Source organism: Sinohyriopsis cumingii, chromosome 2 (genome assembly GCF_028554795.1).
Source record: "Sinohyriopsis cumingii isolate HCF-2022 chromosome 2, ASM2855479v2, whole genome shotgun sequence".
NCBI classification, from domain to species: Eukaryota; Metazoa; Mollusca; class Bivalvia; order Unionida; family Unionidae; genus Sinohyriopsis; species Sinohyriopsis cumingii.
In genome coordinates, this window is record NC_142962.1 from 16,703,809 (window position 1) to 16,720,706 (window position 16,898).

The 16,898-nt window shown below is 35.1% G+C and overlaps 1 protein-coding gene across 2 annotated transcripts in view; it reads left to right on the plus strand.

Annotated features, from left to right (window-relative positions):
• Positions 1 to 15,983, plus strand: part of LOC149804381 (anaphase-promoting complex subunit 1-like) — a 253,928-nt gene extending 237,945 nt beyond the window's left edge. For both annotated transcript variants that reach the window (XM_089939582.1, XM_089939590.1), the window contains 2 exons: positions 2,363 to 2,494; positions 12,923 to 15,983. In XM_089939582.1, coding sequence (XP_089795708.1) covers positions 2,363 to 2,494; positions 12,923 to 13,017 — 227 coding nt within the window. In that variant the 3' untranslated portion in view covers positions 13,018 to 15,983. The remainder of the gene's footprint in view (positions 1 to 2,362; positions 2,495 to 12,922) is intronic.
• Positions 15,984 to 16,898: the final 915 nt, after the last annotated feature.

A 16,898-nucleotide genomic window follows, 5' to 3' on the forward strand; every position in this document is an offset into this window, starting at 1 on the left:
CATGCATAGCCTATTTTGTGCTGAAAAAATGGCGTTAAACCCAACAACAACAACAACAATAACAACAACAACAACATCCTCAGTCCACATGAGTTTGAATCTCAGCTCGACAATCCTGGGTATGAGTGTCAGCTTGCCAATTGCTTCTCATTGGTTGGTATTCTTCTCTAGGTCTTCCCACATTCTTCCTCAAAAAAATATACTGTTGACGATGTATAGCCTATCACATGCTAAACCCTACAAAACTAAACTTTGCCCCAAGGTTTATAATATTCAGTACAGTCGTGTATATTGGTTACTAAAATTCTCCTGGCTGGTTTCACTGCCATGTAAAATTTAGTGTCCTGCACTGTCCAGCATGTGCTGTTTTACAATTGGCCACACACAGAGAGGAAGGACAGTGGCAGCAGTAAAAACGTCCAGGAGAGGTTCAGAAAATGTTGAAATCCTTGGAGAAACAAAATCACATAATTAAAATTGTAATTCTCAAAATTTGCCATGCGTGTACCCATTAATATTTTGAGATTTTTGTTGTCATCATGGATTAAAATCTTCTGAATAGTGCATTGCTTACAAAGCAGATTTTTTTAATGTACAAAAAATAAAGAAAAGAAATAGATGCTAACGGTTTTATGGATTACCTTTCTTGTTTGATCTTTAGAGAGTTTTAATTGTAAGATTTGCATCAGGTTTTTACCTAAATAACATTGTATGTGACTTCTTTCTGCCACAATAGAATAAATTAAGAGAAAAATAGGTAGCATGGAGTAAGGGGTCAAAATTGAATATAGCTTAAAATATTTGCATTACAACTGATGCAAGATTGTCAAACTAATGTCACAAAGCAGTTCTTAAATGGTCGGATATCATGTATTCTCACTCATGCATCAGAGTAAACTACCTGTTTTGCTAACCTCACTGTTATTATTGCGGTCCGGTTGTCTTAATCTGGCTGTCTTGTTCATGGTGTCCATGCATTGGGAACTACTTTTAAAAAGAAGAAACCCTTGTTGCCTTCTGCTGTGCTTGATGGAGTTGTTATAAAATCCAACAACAACGGAACAATATATATATATATAACAAAAAGAAATTCTCCCGTAAAGTAACTTAAGGTCTCTCCATTTTTGATAACACACCATACAAATCATTTTGAGACACATGTGCAGAAGTTGAGCTATTTGATAGAGATCCAGACACACAGGCAATACACACCACTGGCTACAAAAATCCAAACTCTCTCAAGAGCTATTGCAAAGCAGGCAAAAATCAGAAATGTGTCAAACTGGTTTCTTCAAACTTTGTCAAACACCCACAATCTGTCACATTTGAATCAAACATAATGATTCACTTACAAATTAAAATTGCACTTACCAGCCAGAGTAGTTCTTCATCAGTCCACATGCTATTCTACAAAAAGATTTCCATGAAGCATGTCATAGCACTAGTGATAGCAACCAATTGCCATATTATCAGGACAGAAATTATTCATTTGTTAGAACTGTACCCTTTATGCCTTTTGTTCTACACAGTATCATACAATTGCCTACCATAGAACATTTTCCAAATTAGAAAAGATGAACGTTTAAATTTAACCATATAAAACATGTTATTTACTATCAATTTCATATAACATCCATCAATTAAATATGATAATACAGTAATGACTTTATGTTTCTATATTCTCATGTGTAGAAGTTGCGTTCTTAGGGTTGACAGGTCACCCCAATGCCCTTGTTAACATATTCATATTAATGGGCGGTATTTATGTAAACAATAGCATGTTGGTTCAAGCCGCTCATTGTCCATTACTTCCAGCACAAAACAATAAAAAAAAAATCTTGATTTTTTAAAACTTTTCTAAGAGTGACATATATGGCTAGATTCTACTTTGATAATTATTCATATTTTCATAAATGAGTACAAGACCTGATGACCTTTGTATAAAGTGAGAGGCAATAATAGTTGCTTATTAATACTACATACGTTGAATCAGCTAACTTTGTTGCAAAAATGAAGGGGTATTTTAATTTACTTTGAAAGAATTAGGTGCAAGAAATAATCTGTATCAGTGTTTTATACCAAGACACAGAAATCCCAGTCATGGGTTTACATTATCTCACACGATGCTGTATAATCCTTTGACTGGGATGTCTTTGTCTCGGTCCAAGCCCCAACATAAATTCTATTAGTCTTTAACCTGACTTGACAAAAGAGGTCAATTTTCTTTCTGCAATTGTACTGGCAAGCTGATCAGATATAAAGTACCCATCCTTCTTGATGACCAGAAGAGGTCATTTACCTTTCAGCACTGAAAGGCCAGTCAAATACCATCATCCTAACAGAAAAGTTGTATTCATTGCAGAAAACCAAAATCTACTGGTGAAATACCTCAGAGGGGAGATATTAAGGGGCCATGACACCTCCAACTTGCCTGCCTATTTAATGTGGTTTGATATTCCACCACCAAGTGACTTAGCACAAATTACAGTGGATGGTAAGTCTTTATGTTTCATATATATTTTGTTTATAGCTTTCATACATCTATTTCTTGGTACAGTCTTTTGCAGCAGAATTTACAGTGAATGGTTATCTCTTATACACATCTCTGTCTTTTACACATCTCTGTCTTGAACAAAACCCTGTCTTGTACACAACCATTTTGTACACAACCCTGTTTTATACACAACTGTCTTGTACATACCCCTGTAGTGTACACATCCCTGTCTTTTACACAACCCTGTCTTTTACATACCCGTCTTATGCACATCCCTGTCTTGTACACAACCGTTTTGTACATAACCCTGTCTTGTAATACCCCCGTCTTGTACACATCCTTGTTGTATACACACCTATCTTGTATGCATCCCTGTCTTGTACACAATCCTGTCTTGTACATGTCCCTGACTTGTACACATCCCTGTCTTGTACACAATCCTGAATTGTATACAACTGTCTTGTACATACCCCTGTCTTGTACACATTCCACCACCAAGTGACTTAGCACAAATTACAGTGGATGGTAAGTCTTTATGTTTCATATATATTTTGTTTATAGCCTTCATAAATCTATTTCTTGGTACAGTCTTTTGCAGCAAAATTTACAGTGAATGGTTATCTCTTATACACATCTCTGTCTTTTACACATCCCTGTCTTGTACACAACCATTTTGTACATAACCCTGTTTTGTACATACCTGTCTTGTACATATCCATGTCTTTTACATACCCGTCTTGTGCACATCCATCCCTGTCTTGTACACAACTGTTTTATACATAACCCTGTCTTGTAATACCCCCATCTTGTACACATCCTTGATGTACACACACCTTTCATGTATGCATCCCTGTCTTGTACACAATCCTGTCTTGTACATGTCCCTGACTTGTACACATCTGTCTTGTACACATCCCAGACTTGTATACATCTGTCTTCTACACATCTTTGTCATGTACATACCTATCTTGTATACATCCCTGCCTTGTACACAGTCCTGACTTGTACACATCCCTGTCTTGTACACATCCCTATCTTGTACACATCCTTGACATACACATCTTTGTCTTGTACACTTCCCTGTCTTATACATAACCCTGCCTTGTACACACCTCTGTCTTGTACACACCCATTTTATGCACATCCCTGTCTTGCACACAACCCTGTCTTGTACATACCTCTGTCTTGTACACACCTGTCTTGTACACATCCCTGTCTTGTACACATCCCTGAATTGTACACATCTCTGTCTTGTGCACTTCCTGTCTTGTACACATCTCAGTCTTGTACACATTTTATGCATATGTATCTTGGACAGATTTTGCTGCACAAATTGCATTGGATAATATAAGTCTTTGTGTCTTATACTTTGCACAAAATGTAGATTTTGCTGCTCATAGTAACAGTGCTGCATGTTGTACCTAAAATGTTTGTAATTGCAATTAATAGTTTAGAATTGTTATAATTGTTGCATGAAAATTATGAACGGATCACCCTCAGGCAGCCTTAAGAATCATAATGCTGCAACTGAAAAATAACATCAATACTTTACAATTACAACTATAAACCACATTGCATCCTAGAGACATTTGGCAGATGCAATTAAATTGGCAGCATAATCTCATTTTGATTGTGATACTGTCAGTTCATTAAGTTACATGGGAATAGTTAGGCTTCCATCCCACAAGTGACCACTTTATTACATGACATGTACAGCCTCAACTCCTACAGATCAGGATTGATGGCCTGTCCAGTCAGCTGCAACTTATGGTACAGATCTGTCAAAAAAGGAAGATGAAAATAAATACAGACAGTATTAATCAAAAGTAAACTTGTCACTTCAATTACCCTATATGCAGATGTTGCAAAGGCTTTATTAAAATAAATTATCTTTAGAAGAAAATGCAAGTTAAAAACCCTGTAGAGAAATTGTTAGAGACATAATGTGAATTTTAATGGCTGGCCATGATGGTACTTTTTGACTGTAAAAGAGAGCCATGGGAACCACAACAGCCTACACAAAAATTCAGTAAAATGACAAACAAAACATATTTTGCAGTATTTGTCATTTTTAGTCACCTGTTGTACTGTTGCCAGCAGCAGGGTTGAATAGATATACAGGTATACAGCCTCGCCACATCTCCTCATACTTTCTACTGATTATTGATTAAAAATTAAGTCATAAAAAAATGTCAGGATTACAAAATATCCAAAAGTTATTTTCTGTATTATGATTAATGTTTACAGTGGCTTCTGGCAGCAGCTGAAAGCTTCACTGAGCAAGCTTTGTAATCGTTGATTGCATTCTGGCTTTAAAGATATGCTTAGTTGGGGTTTATTGCATTCTGGCTTTAAAGATATGCATAGTTGGGGTTTATTGCATTCAGGCTTTAAAGATATGCTTAGTGGGGGTTTATTGCATTCTGGCTTTAAAGATATGCTTAGTGGGGGTTTATTGCATTCTGGCTTTAAAGATATGCATAGTGGGGGTTTATTGCATTCTGGCTTGAAAGATTTGCTTAGTGGGTTTTTTTTGCAAGAGAAAACAATTTGTGTAATACAATCTCTGTTTGCTTTTCTGAATTAAATAAGAGCATTTCAGCCCTAATAAAATCTCAGGAGATAAAAATACAGGTAGAGTGTGGATTTAATCAATATTGAAGTTTGAATAATGAATTCATTGCTGTTGGGATTGATTGATGTATAGCTGTCTTCATATTTAGACACTTTCATAGCAAAATTATTGTGCATTGGCAGAGTGACAAAGTGTGGGAAAGGCTAAATTTGACTCAATATTTAACAATTCCAGCAAACCTTACTGTGACTCAGGGAGATGAATTTAGGGTCAATGCATTCTAATAGTCTTTTCACAGTGCATTAAAGATTACATCATTAAAAAATCCCAAACTCCATTCCTTCACAAAATACAGTTAAGAAAAGGTTAATGGCATGACATAATCGGGTAGATAATTTGTCATTTATAAATGGTTGGCGGTTTCCCATTCCATACATTTTTATGTACAGTGTACTGGTAATATGATGTCAGAAAATTGACAACAAGGTCACTAGCTAGTATGCAGCTGGCTCATAATTAACTGGAGGGGTGCCAGAGGAAAATGTAGAGAGCTGTCTCTATCCAAATGATACTTTCATGATGATTTATGCTATACCTAAAACATGGTCTACCTATAGAAGTGTGGTAGACTCAATCAGCCATTACAGGCATCTGAATACATGTGTTTGTAATTTATGGCAAAGGTAGTCTAGTTATCAGAAACCCCACATCACTGAGTGTAAGTAATACACTTAGAAGACCATAATAGAAGGGGTTTCCAAAATGAAATAAGCCAAATTGGACAATCTGGATGGATTTTGGAGGTAAGACCAGAACTTGTTCATAATAGTCATTACAGTCAGTTTTGGGAAGGAATGCAGCTTTAATGTTGACTCATTGTGAACTCTTCTTTCTCAGGTTGTTCATTTTTTCTTTCATAATCAATTAGTTATGCTGGAGGCTTATATTTTTTTCCTTTTATATCTTATAAATTATTTTGGAGGCTTACATCTACTTTTAATTAATGGATTTTCAAGTTATTTTGTAACTAAAACTGGTATGTTGACATATTGTTCCTAGCAGTGGTCAGTGGGCATTTGTTTTGAAACTTCATGAATCCATAGCTACATTGGTGACTTGTTATTTGTTTTGAAACTTAAGAGTGGACAAAGACTCAAGTTAATAGGTATATTAATGTTTATATTAAAGACCTAATTGTATTTGGTTATGCCCTCACTGTATCTAAGGTTGGAGAATAGAGTGTTGCATTGTCAATCTGGCCCATCCCAATTTTTACTCCCCCACATTATCCGTGGATGGAGCATATAGTAATATGCAAGTCCATCTCTGCAGTTCCATCCCATGCTGTCACATCTGTCAAAATTTTGTACAAGACGACTAGCTTTTAAGGACTCCATGGACTATAAACAAAATATTGGATTGGTCATCCATGTTGTATGGACCTATTTCTTGTTTTTAAATGTATAGTTTCTGTTGTGAAATGCAGAATGTTTATTACTTGGCAAGCTTTTTGCATGGAAAAAAGGCAATTATTAAACTTTGGATATTAGATTGTTTCAGCAGATTATTTAAATCCCATTAATCAATTCTGAGTAATTGTCTCAATGGAATTTAAATAATCATGCACTGTGGATGCCGTCATCATTAAACACCTGTGTGATTTATGGCTATAATGGGTATATTTGACCAGAAACAATCACATGTTGATCACTCCCTTAAATTAATTTCATTTTATTTAAATCGTGTAAATGGAGAGGAGACCTTTTTCTGTCCCCACATTACATCAAACAAATTTTGTTTGCATTGTGAGCATTACTCATTTCTTCTTTCCAGTTATAAAATTTTAATTAAATGCAAATCAGATATTTGCAATCAGAAATGTTCTTTTAGCTTGAAGTACTGTATAAATATTTATATAACTGGGTCTTCTCATTTTCAATGGTTGAACAAATACAGAGTGATACAGGTACACAGTGAATAATAACCAGTGTACAGGGAAATCCTGCTATAACACAATGATCAGGGTCCACATAATACAGCCATGTTACGTAATGTATTATACAATATCATAACAAGTTGGTTAACTAAAGAAAAACATTATCAGTTTATTGTCTTGGTTTATCATCAAGCATGTTTTGAACTAGGGTGGACATAGCCATGGGCATCAATTTTGGACTGGGGTGGAGAAAGCCATGGGCATCAATTTTGGACTGGGGTGGAGAAAGCCATGGGCATCAATTTTGGACTGGGGTGGACATAGCCATGGGCATCAATTGTGGACTGGGGTGGACAAAGCAATGGGCATCAATTTTGGACTGGGGTGGACATAGCCATGGGCATCAATTGTGGACTGGGGAGGACAAAGCCATGGGCATCAATTTTGGACTGGTGTGGACATAGCCATGGGCATCAATTTTGGACTGGGGTGGACATAGCCATGGGCATCAATTTTGGACTGGGGTGGACAAAGCCATGGACATCAATACAGCAGTTACTAAACATAAATTGATGCACATTAAGGAGAAATGGTGAAAATACAGTGATTATTTATGTACAGTATATTAAATATTTAATTTTCTGCAGATAACCATGCATTGGTACACACACAAATAAGAGATGGACTACTGAATACCATAAATAGCTACAATCTCATTGCCTTAGTAACAGTGAATTTATAATAATTCCGTGAAAAATAGCTTCAAAGAAGCATAATATTGAACCATCCCAGCGTAGTTCATGATAACAATTTAAGAATCTAGTCAGAAGTTAGAGATTGCATACAATTCAGTAGTGACATATATGTGTCATGGCCACAATGCAATTTCCCATATAAATTTCACATCTTTAGAAATTTCAGTTTTCTCAGCTGAGGCTAAACACTCAAAGGTTAGGATGAATGGAAATCAATTTCACACACACACACACACACTAAATGCAAAAAATATACATCATTACGTTCACTGGTTACTAAGTTTAATCATTTAATGATCAGTTTCTTTTTACATTTAAAAGGTTCTGAAGTAACTATTAAACTTTTAGTCAGATCTTATATACATGATGTAATGAGTTGAATTCTTTATTTCAAGTAGTAAACAAACACTTGGATTCTATGAATTTAATATAGAGATACTTAGTATGAACCCTATGAAGTCACTACATGTATAGTTATCAACATACTTAGTATGAACTGTGTGAAGTCACTATAGTGATTAACATACATACCAACCTGAATGATACACATAACAATATCATTATTTCTTGTCCAAAAATATTTTCTTCTGAAAGCTGAGTATGTAAACAACATTGTGCATTTATTAACAAGAAGGAAATATCATTGTGCCTTGCACATTTGAAATGTAAAGATAATTGAACAGTGTGATTATCATCAAAGACTGAAGACACTCATAATGAGCAGATTGAATCAACTTGCATAGTTTTCAATTACCATGGATTTGAACTTTTGCAATTTATCATAAACATTTTTTTAAAAAGAGTGTTTAAGTGTTATAGACAGGAAAACTCCCTGCAAAATTAACATGCCATTCATACTTCCATATTCCCAGATAGTGTTGCATTTTTTTTTGAGACACAAAAAGTCTGTTTTTAAGTCCCAAGGGGTTATGTGCATGACCCAAAAAGGTCTGATTGAGAACAAGCTATCTTTTCACATAAGTCTATAGAAAATGAATTTAAATTCAGATCCGAATAAAAAAAACAGTTGCTTGTCTGTCATGTTCAATGCATTTAATACCAAAAATAACATATTTCAGATATCACCATATACATATTATGCAAATACTGTCATAATCACAACCACATTAAATAAAAACCTACACCAAGTTTCTGTCTTCAAAATCCATCTGGTGGCAAATATACTCTTAATTAGATGCAGTCTTTGCTGCTTTCAGTAGTTCAATGGGGGTTTGAAGGTAATGAAAGTTTTATTAGTGTCATCTTTGCACTCATTAGAGACAGGATAGTACTCTTTTTCAGAACTTTCCTGCTTGATTTTGTGAGCTAATCCTGGTCAGAACTGAGTTGTTCATGACAACCATAATGTTAGCATTGTCAGAACTTTATCTGATGCATTTTGACCTCACAGTATGCTTTTGTCTATAGAAAAATGAATATATATCACATTGAGACAGGCCATTTCACTGGGGTAATGGGAAGCAACATATTGTCGAGTTTAATGGGGGCTTACAAGTAATGCGGCAGTAATAAACTCCTCTTGTATTAACGCTCTAGAAACACAAATCATCTGTGGAAATGAAGCATGTGCTTATTATTGCCTTTCAGTCACTCTGTTCTAAAATCATCTAGAAAGCATGTGCTTATTATTGCCTTTCAGTCACTCTATTCTAAAATCATCTAGAAAGCATGTGCTTATTATTGCCTTTCAGTCACTCTGTTCTAAAATCTTCTAGAAAGCATGTGCTTATTATTGCCTTTCAGTCACTCTATTCTAAAATCATCTAGAAAACATGTGCCTTTCAGTCAATCTATTCTAAAATCATCTAGAAAGCATGTGCTTATTATTGCCTTTCAGTCACTCTGTTCTAAAATTATCTAGAAAGCATGGGTCAGTTAATAGCATTTTAATGAGATTAATATAACAAATAATATTGAAGATAAATAATTTGACTGTTCAGCATGTAGAATATGTTACATATCGATGGTGCTCTTATTTTAACGGACATCATACAATCCAGTAGGACTCTTGTCAATATGTTGTTGGTGGTATATGCAAAAAATTGGGGCCCCGAGTGGCCGAGTGGTCTAAAGCGCTCTTCGTTATGGATCACTGCCATCTCACCTCTGTCTGCGGCGGTTCGAGTCTAAGATTCAGCCAATGTGGGCATGTGAGAAAGCTTGCCAGTAGCTTCTCGTGGGTCGGTGGTTCTTTCCGGGGTTTTCCGGGTTCTTCCTCCACCATTAATACTGGCCGCCATGTATAGCCTATCGTGCTGAAAAATGGCGTTAAACCCCACAACAACACAACAACAACAGCAAAGAATTAAATACTCTCGTTGCTGCACCACTTCTCAAAAGTAAAACTTCATTAAAATTTATTTTTCCTTGGCTCTGCTCGCTTCCCTAATGGCTTATTTCCAACTTCAAAGAAAGGTTGCTGCTGTTCACAAACTTAGCAGTAATCTCTAATACAGACAGATTAAACTTCTCATTCATGGCAGTTTTGCGTAATAACCTTTGTTCTTCAGAACATATCTAACATCTCTCTGATTTACCTGTAACTTAAAACAATTTAGGTGAATTTGACTTTACAAATTAACATAATGGGCTTTCCACACATCAGTATTCAAAGGACTTAACACATCACCTAGTTATTGTCAGCCAGATAAGTAATAAGTGAAATGGTGGGTGTTTATACCTGACCTAATTTTATGACAATTTGCTGTATAAACTGCACCAAGAATAGTTTTAGATGAGCTCTGAGCAGGATTGTTTACCGTTTACATATGTGCATGTTAAAGGCATATATTAAAGTGGTCTTTTTTCTTCTTTTTTTTTCGAAGGTTACTGAATATCATGGTTTTCCAAATATGATCATGTCTGGTTTAGGAGAAAAAAAATTGTGTTTTTAGCATGACACATCATGTTATGGCAATATGGCCTTGAAAAGCTCACCAAAAATAATCTTTGTCTGTATTCACAAGTCATAGAATTTACTGGTATCTTTCTGCTTCAGAATCCATTGTCATCAATTGTTGCTTCCTATTCACCCTTGTTATTTACTTATGAGTGAGAGAGAGAAGAATTGTAGACATGTTTACATATCAGTCTGGTTTCTATCAAAGGGTTGCGATGCTATAACCATCATTTATTTGATGATATCTGCATCAGTAATTATGGACATAACACACATTTGGTCAACATTGGTTAGAATTATTATCCATTTATATTTTTAGGAAAAGTGAAGGTATCAGTTTTATTTCATTTTTTTCTGTTTCCTCTTGCAGCAATGCTACCATGAGAAATTTCTTTCTAAGAAACTCATTTTCTAGTTATGGTTGATCAGTTTTTCAAAAGTTTCAGGAATTTACATTTTTCTTAGGGTTGGTATTCCTTTATTCTTCAGAGAAAAACAGTAAGTTTTAGTTGAACTGCAAGCACTAAGATGGCAAGTTATTGTGGTGATTTCAGTTGTAAAACAGGATTAGATCCCCATGGGATCTTTACAGCACTTTGCAATGTCCAATAATTCACAAGAAGCCATTTCATTTACATAGACTAAATGAAACAATATAACATATATGTTGTGCATGTGCATATATATATATAGAGAGAGAGAGAGAATAATAAATATACAGAATGGAAAACATTAAACAAAAAAGACAAATTATAGATTGTTCAGCCTAACAAGGAAAATTATATCCGAATCTGTAGCTTAATTAGATTTCATGTTATCATCTCAAAATATATACAAAATTACCTGATATGTTCATGCGCAAATTATTTCAAAACCATTGGCATCAATATGCAGCATAACACCATTCATTTGCTGGATCACCTGTTTGCATGCAAAGTCTCTAGTGCCACTATGAGTGATGGCCTTCATGTTTGGCTGCTTATGGTCATAATGTAGTTGCCTCCCTTTTGATTTCTTGAGAGTTGCATCCTTATAGATGAACTTAAATCATGACAGGTGATGTTCTTTTAGTGGATAAGTGTTTTTTTCTTTAATTGACATATAGATATTATTACTTATATGAGAAATCTTATCATCAGTAGACATTACCGGTGAGTAGAAGTTTGAAATAGTTTCAAGAAAACTAGATGTAGATGATGTTTAATTACCAACAGCACATGTCGACTTCAATAAATGCTCAGACCTTTATCAAGAATGAGGTCTTCCTGAGGACCACTGTAGTGGATTATATATAACCAGTCCAGTCTTTTTCATCATGTATCAAATGAGTGTTTTTGCTCTGTGTGTCATTATCAAAGGTGTTAAAATCATTTGTGGGGGCCCCGAGTGGCCGAGTGGTCTAAAGCGCTCTCGGTTACGGATCACTGCCATCTCACCTCAGTCTGCGTGGGTTCGAGTCTAGGATTCGGCTAATGTGGGTATGTGAGAAAGCTTGCCAGTAGCTTCTCCTGGGTCGGCGGTTCTTCCCAAGGTTTTCCAGGGTTCTTCCTCCACCATTAATACTGGCCACCATGCATAGCCTATCGTGTGCTGAAAAATGGCGTTAAACCCAACAACAACAACAACAACAAAATCATTTGTGCACAAACATGGGACTTTTAGCTGCATTTTGAGATGCTCACATGAACTGTCAGTCACAGATGTGGATATCATTTGTAATGCAGAGGGGAACAAATTATAAAAGGAATTATTGTTGAATGATGGGACTGCAGAAAACACTTCCTAACAAGTTATACTTTGTTACAAGTGATGTCATAATAGGTGGAATGCTATTTTGTGTATATGTTACACTAAGATTATTATTATTATTGTTATTATTATTAATTTTATTATAGTTGTTAAAATACCACTCAGTCTGTGTAATAATTTAAGTGACGGAAAGATTATTGAGCTCAAGATTGCACGTTGCAGAGTGGAAGTGGTATTTTATATAGAGATTTTCAGTTTCCTATGGTTTGATGAATGCATGACCTGGGTGACTTCATTGATTGATGGGTATAAATGGTTGGATGGCTGTGGTTTGATAAATGCGTGACCTGGGTAAATTGATTGATTGATGGATATAAATGGTTGGATGGCTAGAGAGATTAAATTCTGTTATTGTGGGTGCCATATTTGATGGTTAGAAGCATGTTTTGGCAGCATAAAATAATGAGCAGATTCTGTTTGTTTTTGTCAACAGGTCTCCCCACCTTGCCAGTATTGTACAGTAAGATGCCACATCTGAAGGCGGGGTCTGTGATCAAGCTTCTAACTGCATGGCAAGCCTCTACCTGAATGGAGTGATAGAAGCGACATGGGAAACAATAACAACAAACTATATGATGAAATAATGAAGAAAAATCAGACCTAAAGACAATTCCAGAGATATGATCAATGGGCACAAGAGCAGAAGTTTCTTGAAAAAAATTAAAAAGGATGTGCTTGGATAGCAACAAAGTTTAATATAATACCACTTTGGATTAGATTAAATATTTCAAACCAGAGGGATTTCTTTTACCATTTATTGGAAACTTAAATCAGTTAATCTCATCTGAGAAGTACAAATGTGAATTCGTTCTTAGGTTATCAAGTATTACTAACTTTAATAAGAGTCTGTTGCATGAGGTTTGTTACTGATGAGATTATACATGCGATAGAACCAGGACATCAGATCAGTAGATTTAAAACTTGTGATTATTAGATTGGCTTCTGATTCAGTAGGATTTATTGTCAACAAAAATTTCACACATTTTTTAGCCATCTGAAAACAAACCAAGTTCTTTGCATAAGATGTATTCTCTACATATTATAATAATGAAAGATCAAGTTAGAACATGAATCTGATTCTGAAGACAATGTTTGACTAATAATTAATTAATGAGCATTGTGAATTAGAGGTGAAATAGGAAGAGTTGTATATCTCCTAGTTCATTGCTTTTGTTTTAGTTCCTGCACAACTTACTACCTTTGGTCCGCCGAGGACATTCATTGTACCTATAAAGTTTCACAATAGCCTCTCAGCAGTTTTTTGGTCCAGATTTCAGCTTTGAAATGGTGTCTGCATATGTCTGGTAATGTCTTAATTTGCCCCATATACTATCTTAAAATTCCACTTTATATGATTTGGTTTGGATTTTTTTAAACATAGCTTTAACAATTTTTCAGTCATATCGCTACAATGTCTGCAGTGTGGCAGTTTATAGTGATGTCTAGCACAGGGGCATCATACCGCAGACATGTAGCATGATGTCCCACCCAGTCAATATCCTGACACCAGACCGAACAGTCGTAGCACTAAGCTCCTAATGCTGAGTGCAACACGAGGCAGCTGTTAGTAGCATTTTTATAAGTCTTTGGTATGACTTGGCAGGGGATCGAACCCACGACCTCTCGCATCAGAGGCGGAGGCTTTAACCACTAGGCCACTGGAACCACTTTACATGAAACACACAGTTCAATCTCAGGACCTATGTTATTTACCTACACTGTCTTAGACTTTGATTTCCAAGCATTGTTGACCTTGTTATAATATTTTTCTGTGGTTGTTTTTGTTCTTTTTCTTTTAAGTTAGCATTGGGATAAAGTGCATGATTCTACATTTTTACATGCATTGGTCGAATAAATGTAACCCCTTCTTAATAATTCCTTTTGTTACCTATTGAAAAACAGTAATTATTAAAGACAAAATATTAAAATGTTTATGCAAGTGCTTTTGCCAAACTCGTTTGTTTCTTGAGTCACCTTTTTGTCACAGTTGTGCCAAAGGTCGACTGATTTTTTGTTATCAAAGACTCGCAAGTCATGGAGGATCACTTTTGATCCTATTATTGCTTTTAGCATCTCAGTAAATATCCCACCTTTGGCCTTAAACTGTCCAAATTAAAACATTCAGGTAATCACTTTGCACCTTGTTGTGTACACATGTACGCCATTGTGTAATAATGATTAATTTGATTAGAACTTGCTCAGGATGCATCATTGCACCAGTAGTTGCACTGGTGGAACAGTTGATTGGTTGACTGGTTTTTGTAATTGTTTAATTTTTAAAAGTGGTAGACTTCATCTGTTTAATGGTGTATGTAAACTGGTATTTATATCCAAAATGACAGTAGAATCACATGTTAGATATTTTGAAACTGACTTGTTAGAATGTAATGAAAGTCTGCTTTTGGGTTTGTTATCAGTAATTGATAGAATACCTTCATAATGAATAATGGCAGAGAGAAAATCCTAGTACTTGCAATGAGCCTAAGGGTAAACTAAATACTGCTGAATATGTCAGATGTCAACCCTTATCAATTTACATAATTTTTACGAAATCATTTACCCACTTTATGGCTGTGTTGTGAATTGAGTTATGTTAAAGTTGGTGGATGATATTCATAGTCCTATTCAAGCAGTATATTTGTGAGTTTTACACAGAATTCGACCAAAGCTTCCAGGATATTGCTCATGCTGTAAGCACATTCCATATATGATGGTGTGTTTAATCAATATACACTATTTATGTAATTGGTACAGCTTCTAGATGTTCTGTACCATTTGAAATGAAAGTACTTAATAACTTTAAAAAGACTCTCCAATATACCCTGATCTAATTTTGGTCACTAATCTGTTTGCTGCATTGTAAAAGACATCATTAACCTTCTCCTGACTAGGAATCAGTCTCTTGAAACAAGTGTTCATAAAATACACCATCAAATATTTTTTGTTTAAAAACATTCAAAACCAAGAAAAAAAGTACTCCATTTATTAATTTTTTTTCTGGAACTCTGAACATCCTCTGAATCAGAACATGTCACCCCTTTCCATTGCACTGCAGAAAAAGACAAGCAATGTTCTAATTGAATATGCTACAGAACCAGAGTGATGCTGCAACATATTGGCTCCTTCAAAATGTTTTCAGGTATCTTCCTACTTCTTCAATGCAGCAAAACTGGCAGGCACAGACACAAAGAGCCTGAATGGTTAGGCTCAGACAATATTTTTTTAAAAGTTTGATATTGGGTACACCTTTGATTGTCCATGTATACCTTGTCCTCAGTAACTCGCACAAAGCAGGGTCCAAAAATATAGACTGCACTATGAATGAAAATATGAGTTACTGAGGGACCTAAAAAAAAGCCCAAGTGGATCCCTAGCCCTCTGGACATTGAGAAAACCACCAGATGGGGTGGGGGTGGGTAACAAGGTTATTTAATAGCAGAATACTTGTTTTATGATCATGTTGGGATAGTTGTCAATAAAGAGCCTTTTTCTAATGAAGTTGTTTGCTGTTTTCTATAAGTTAACTTTATTTTCAAGATATACAACCTCTGAATGATTGTTAGCAACTATGTCCAAGAGGTTTCAACTACCATCTTGTGTATTACATCACTGCTTTTTGTTGTAAAACATGGCACTAAAATAGGTTCTCACAGGAACTCTTGTGGACATCATCGTACAAGAGGGCATTTTGCATTTATGATGATTACACTGAAACCTGGTTATAAGATGGAACTAAAACATAAATTTCACTTTACAAAACTGAATTAAATTGGTATTAAACTTTTGCCATCAGCAGGCATTACTTACATTTTCATCTATCTAAATTTCATCATACATGTATTTTGTTATTTGCAATGTACTGAGAATGTTGTTTGGAAAGAAACAGAGGTGGACTTATCCAAAACTTGGAATATATATTTGACTGTTCATATTAGGTGACATAATAATAGGTCACTGCATTTGCATGAGAAAATATGAGCACGTTTTTTTTAGATTAGTAGTGCATGACATTTTGGGAGTGTAGTATTCATCAGAGAAAACAAGTTCATATTTTCCCATACAGGTGCAATAATCTTTTTATTATATACTAATTTTCTTATTCTACCCAAGGCTTAATTATAAAAAATATACTACATATAATACAGTATTGTGATGAGGAGATAATGTAATGGTTTGTATAAACATTGACAGTTTCACTTGCTGTTTGAGACGTATTTTCTGCATTAGCATAACATTTTTAAAAACAAAATGCATTGGACAATATCTTTTTATGTTTATGATATGCTTGATTAATGTTTGATGTATCACTTGTAAAGAGTTGACCATAGTGCCTTTAATCAGTAAAGACATTCATTTAAAAGTTTTACTAGTATTACGAATCTGTGGTCTTTAATTAATAGAAAAGAGTG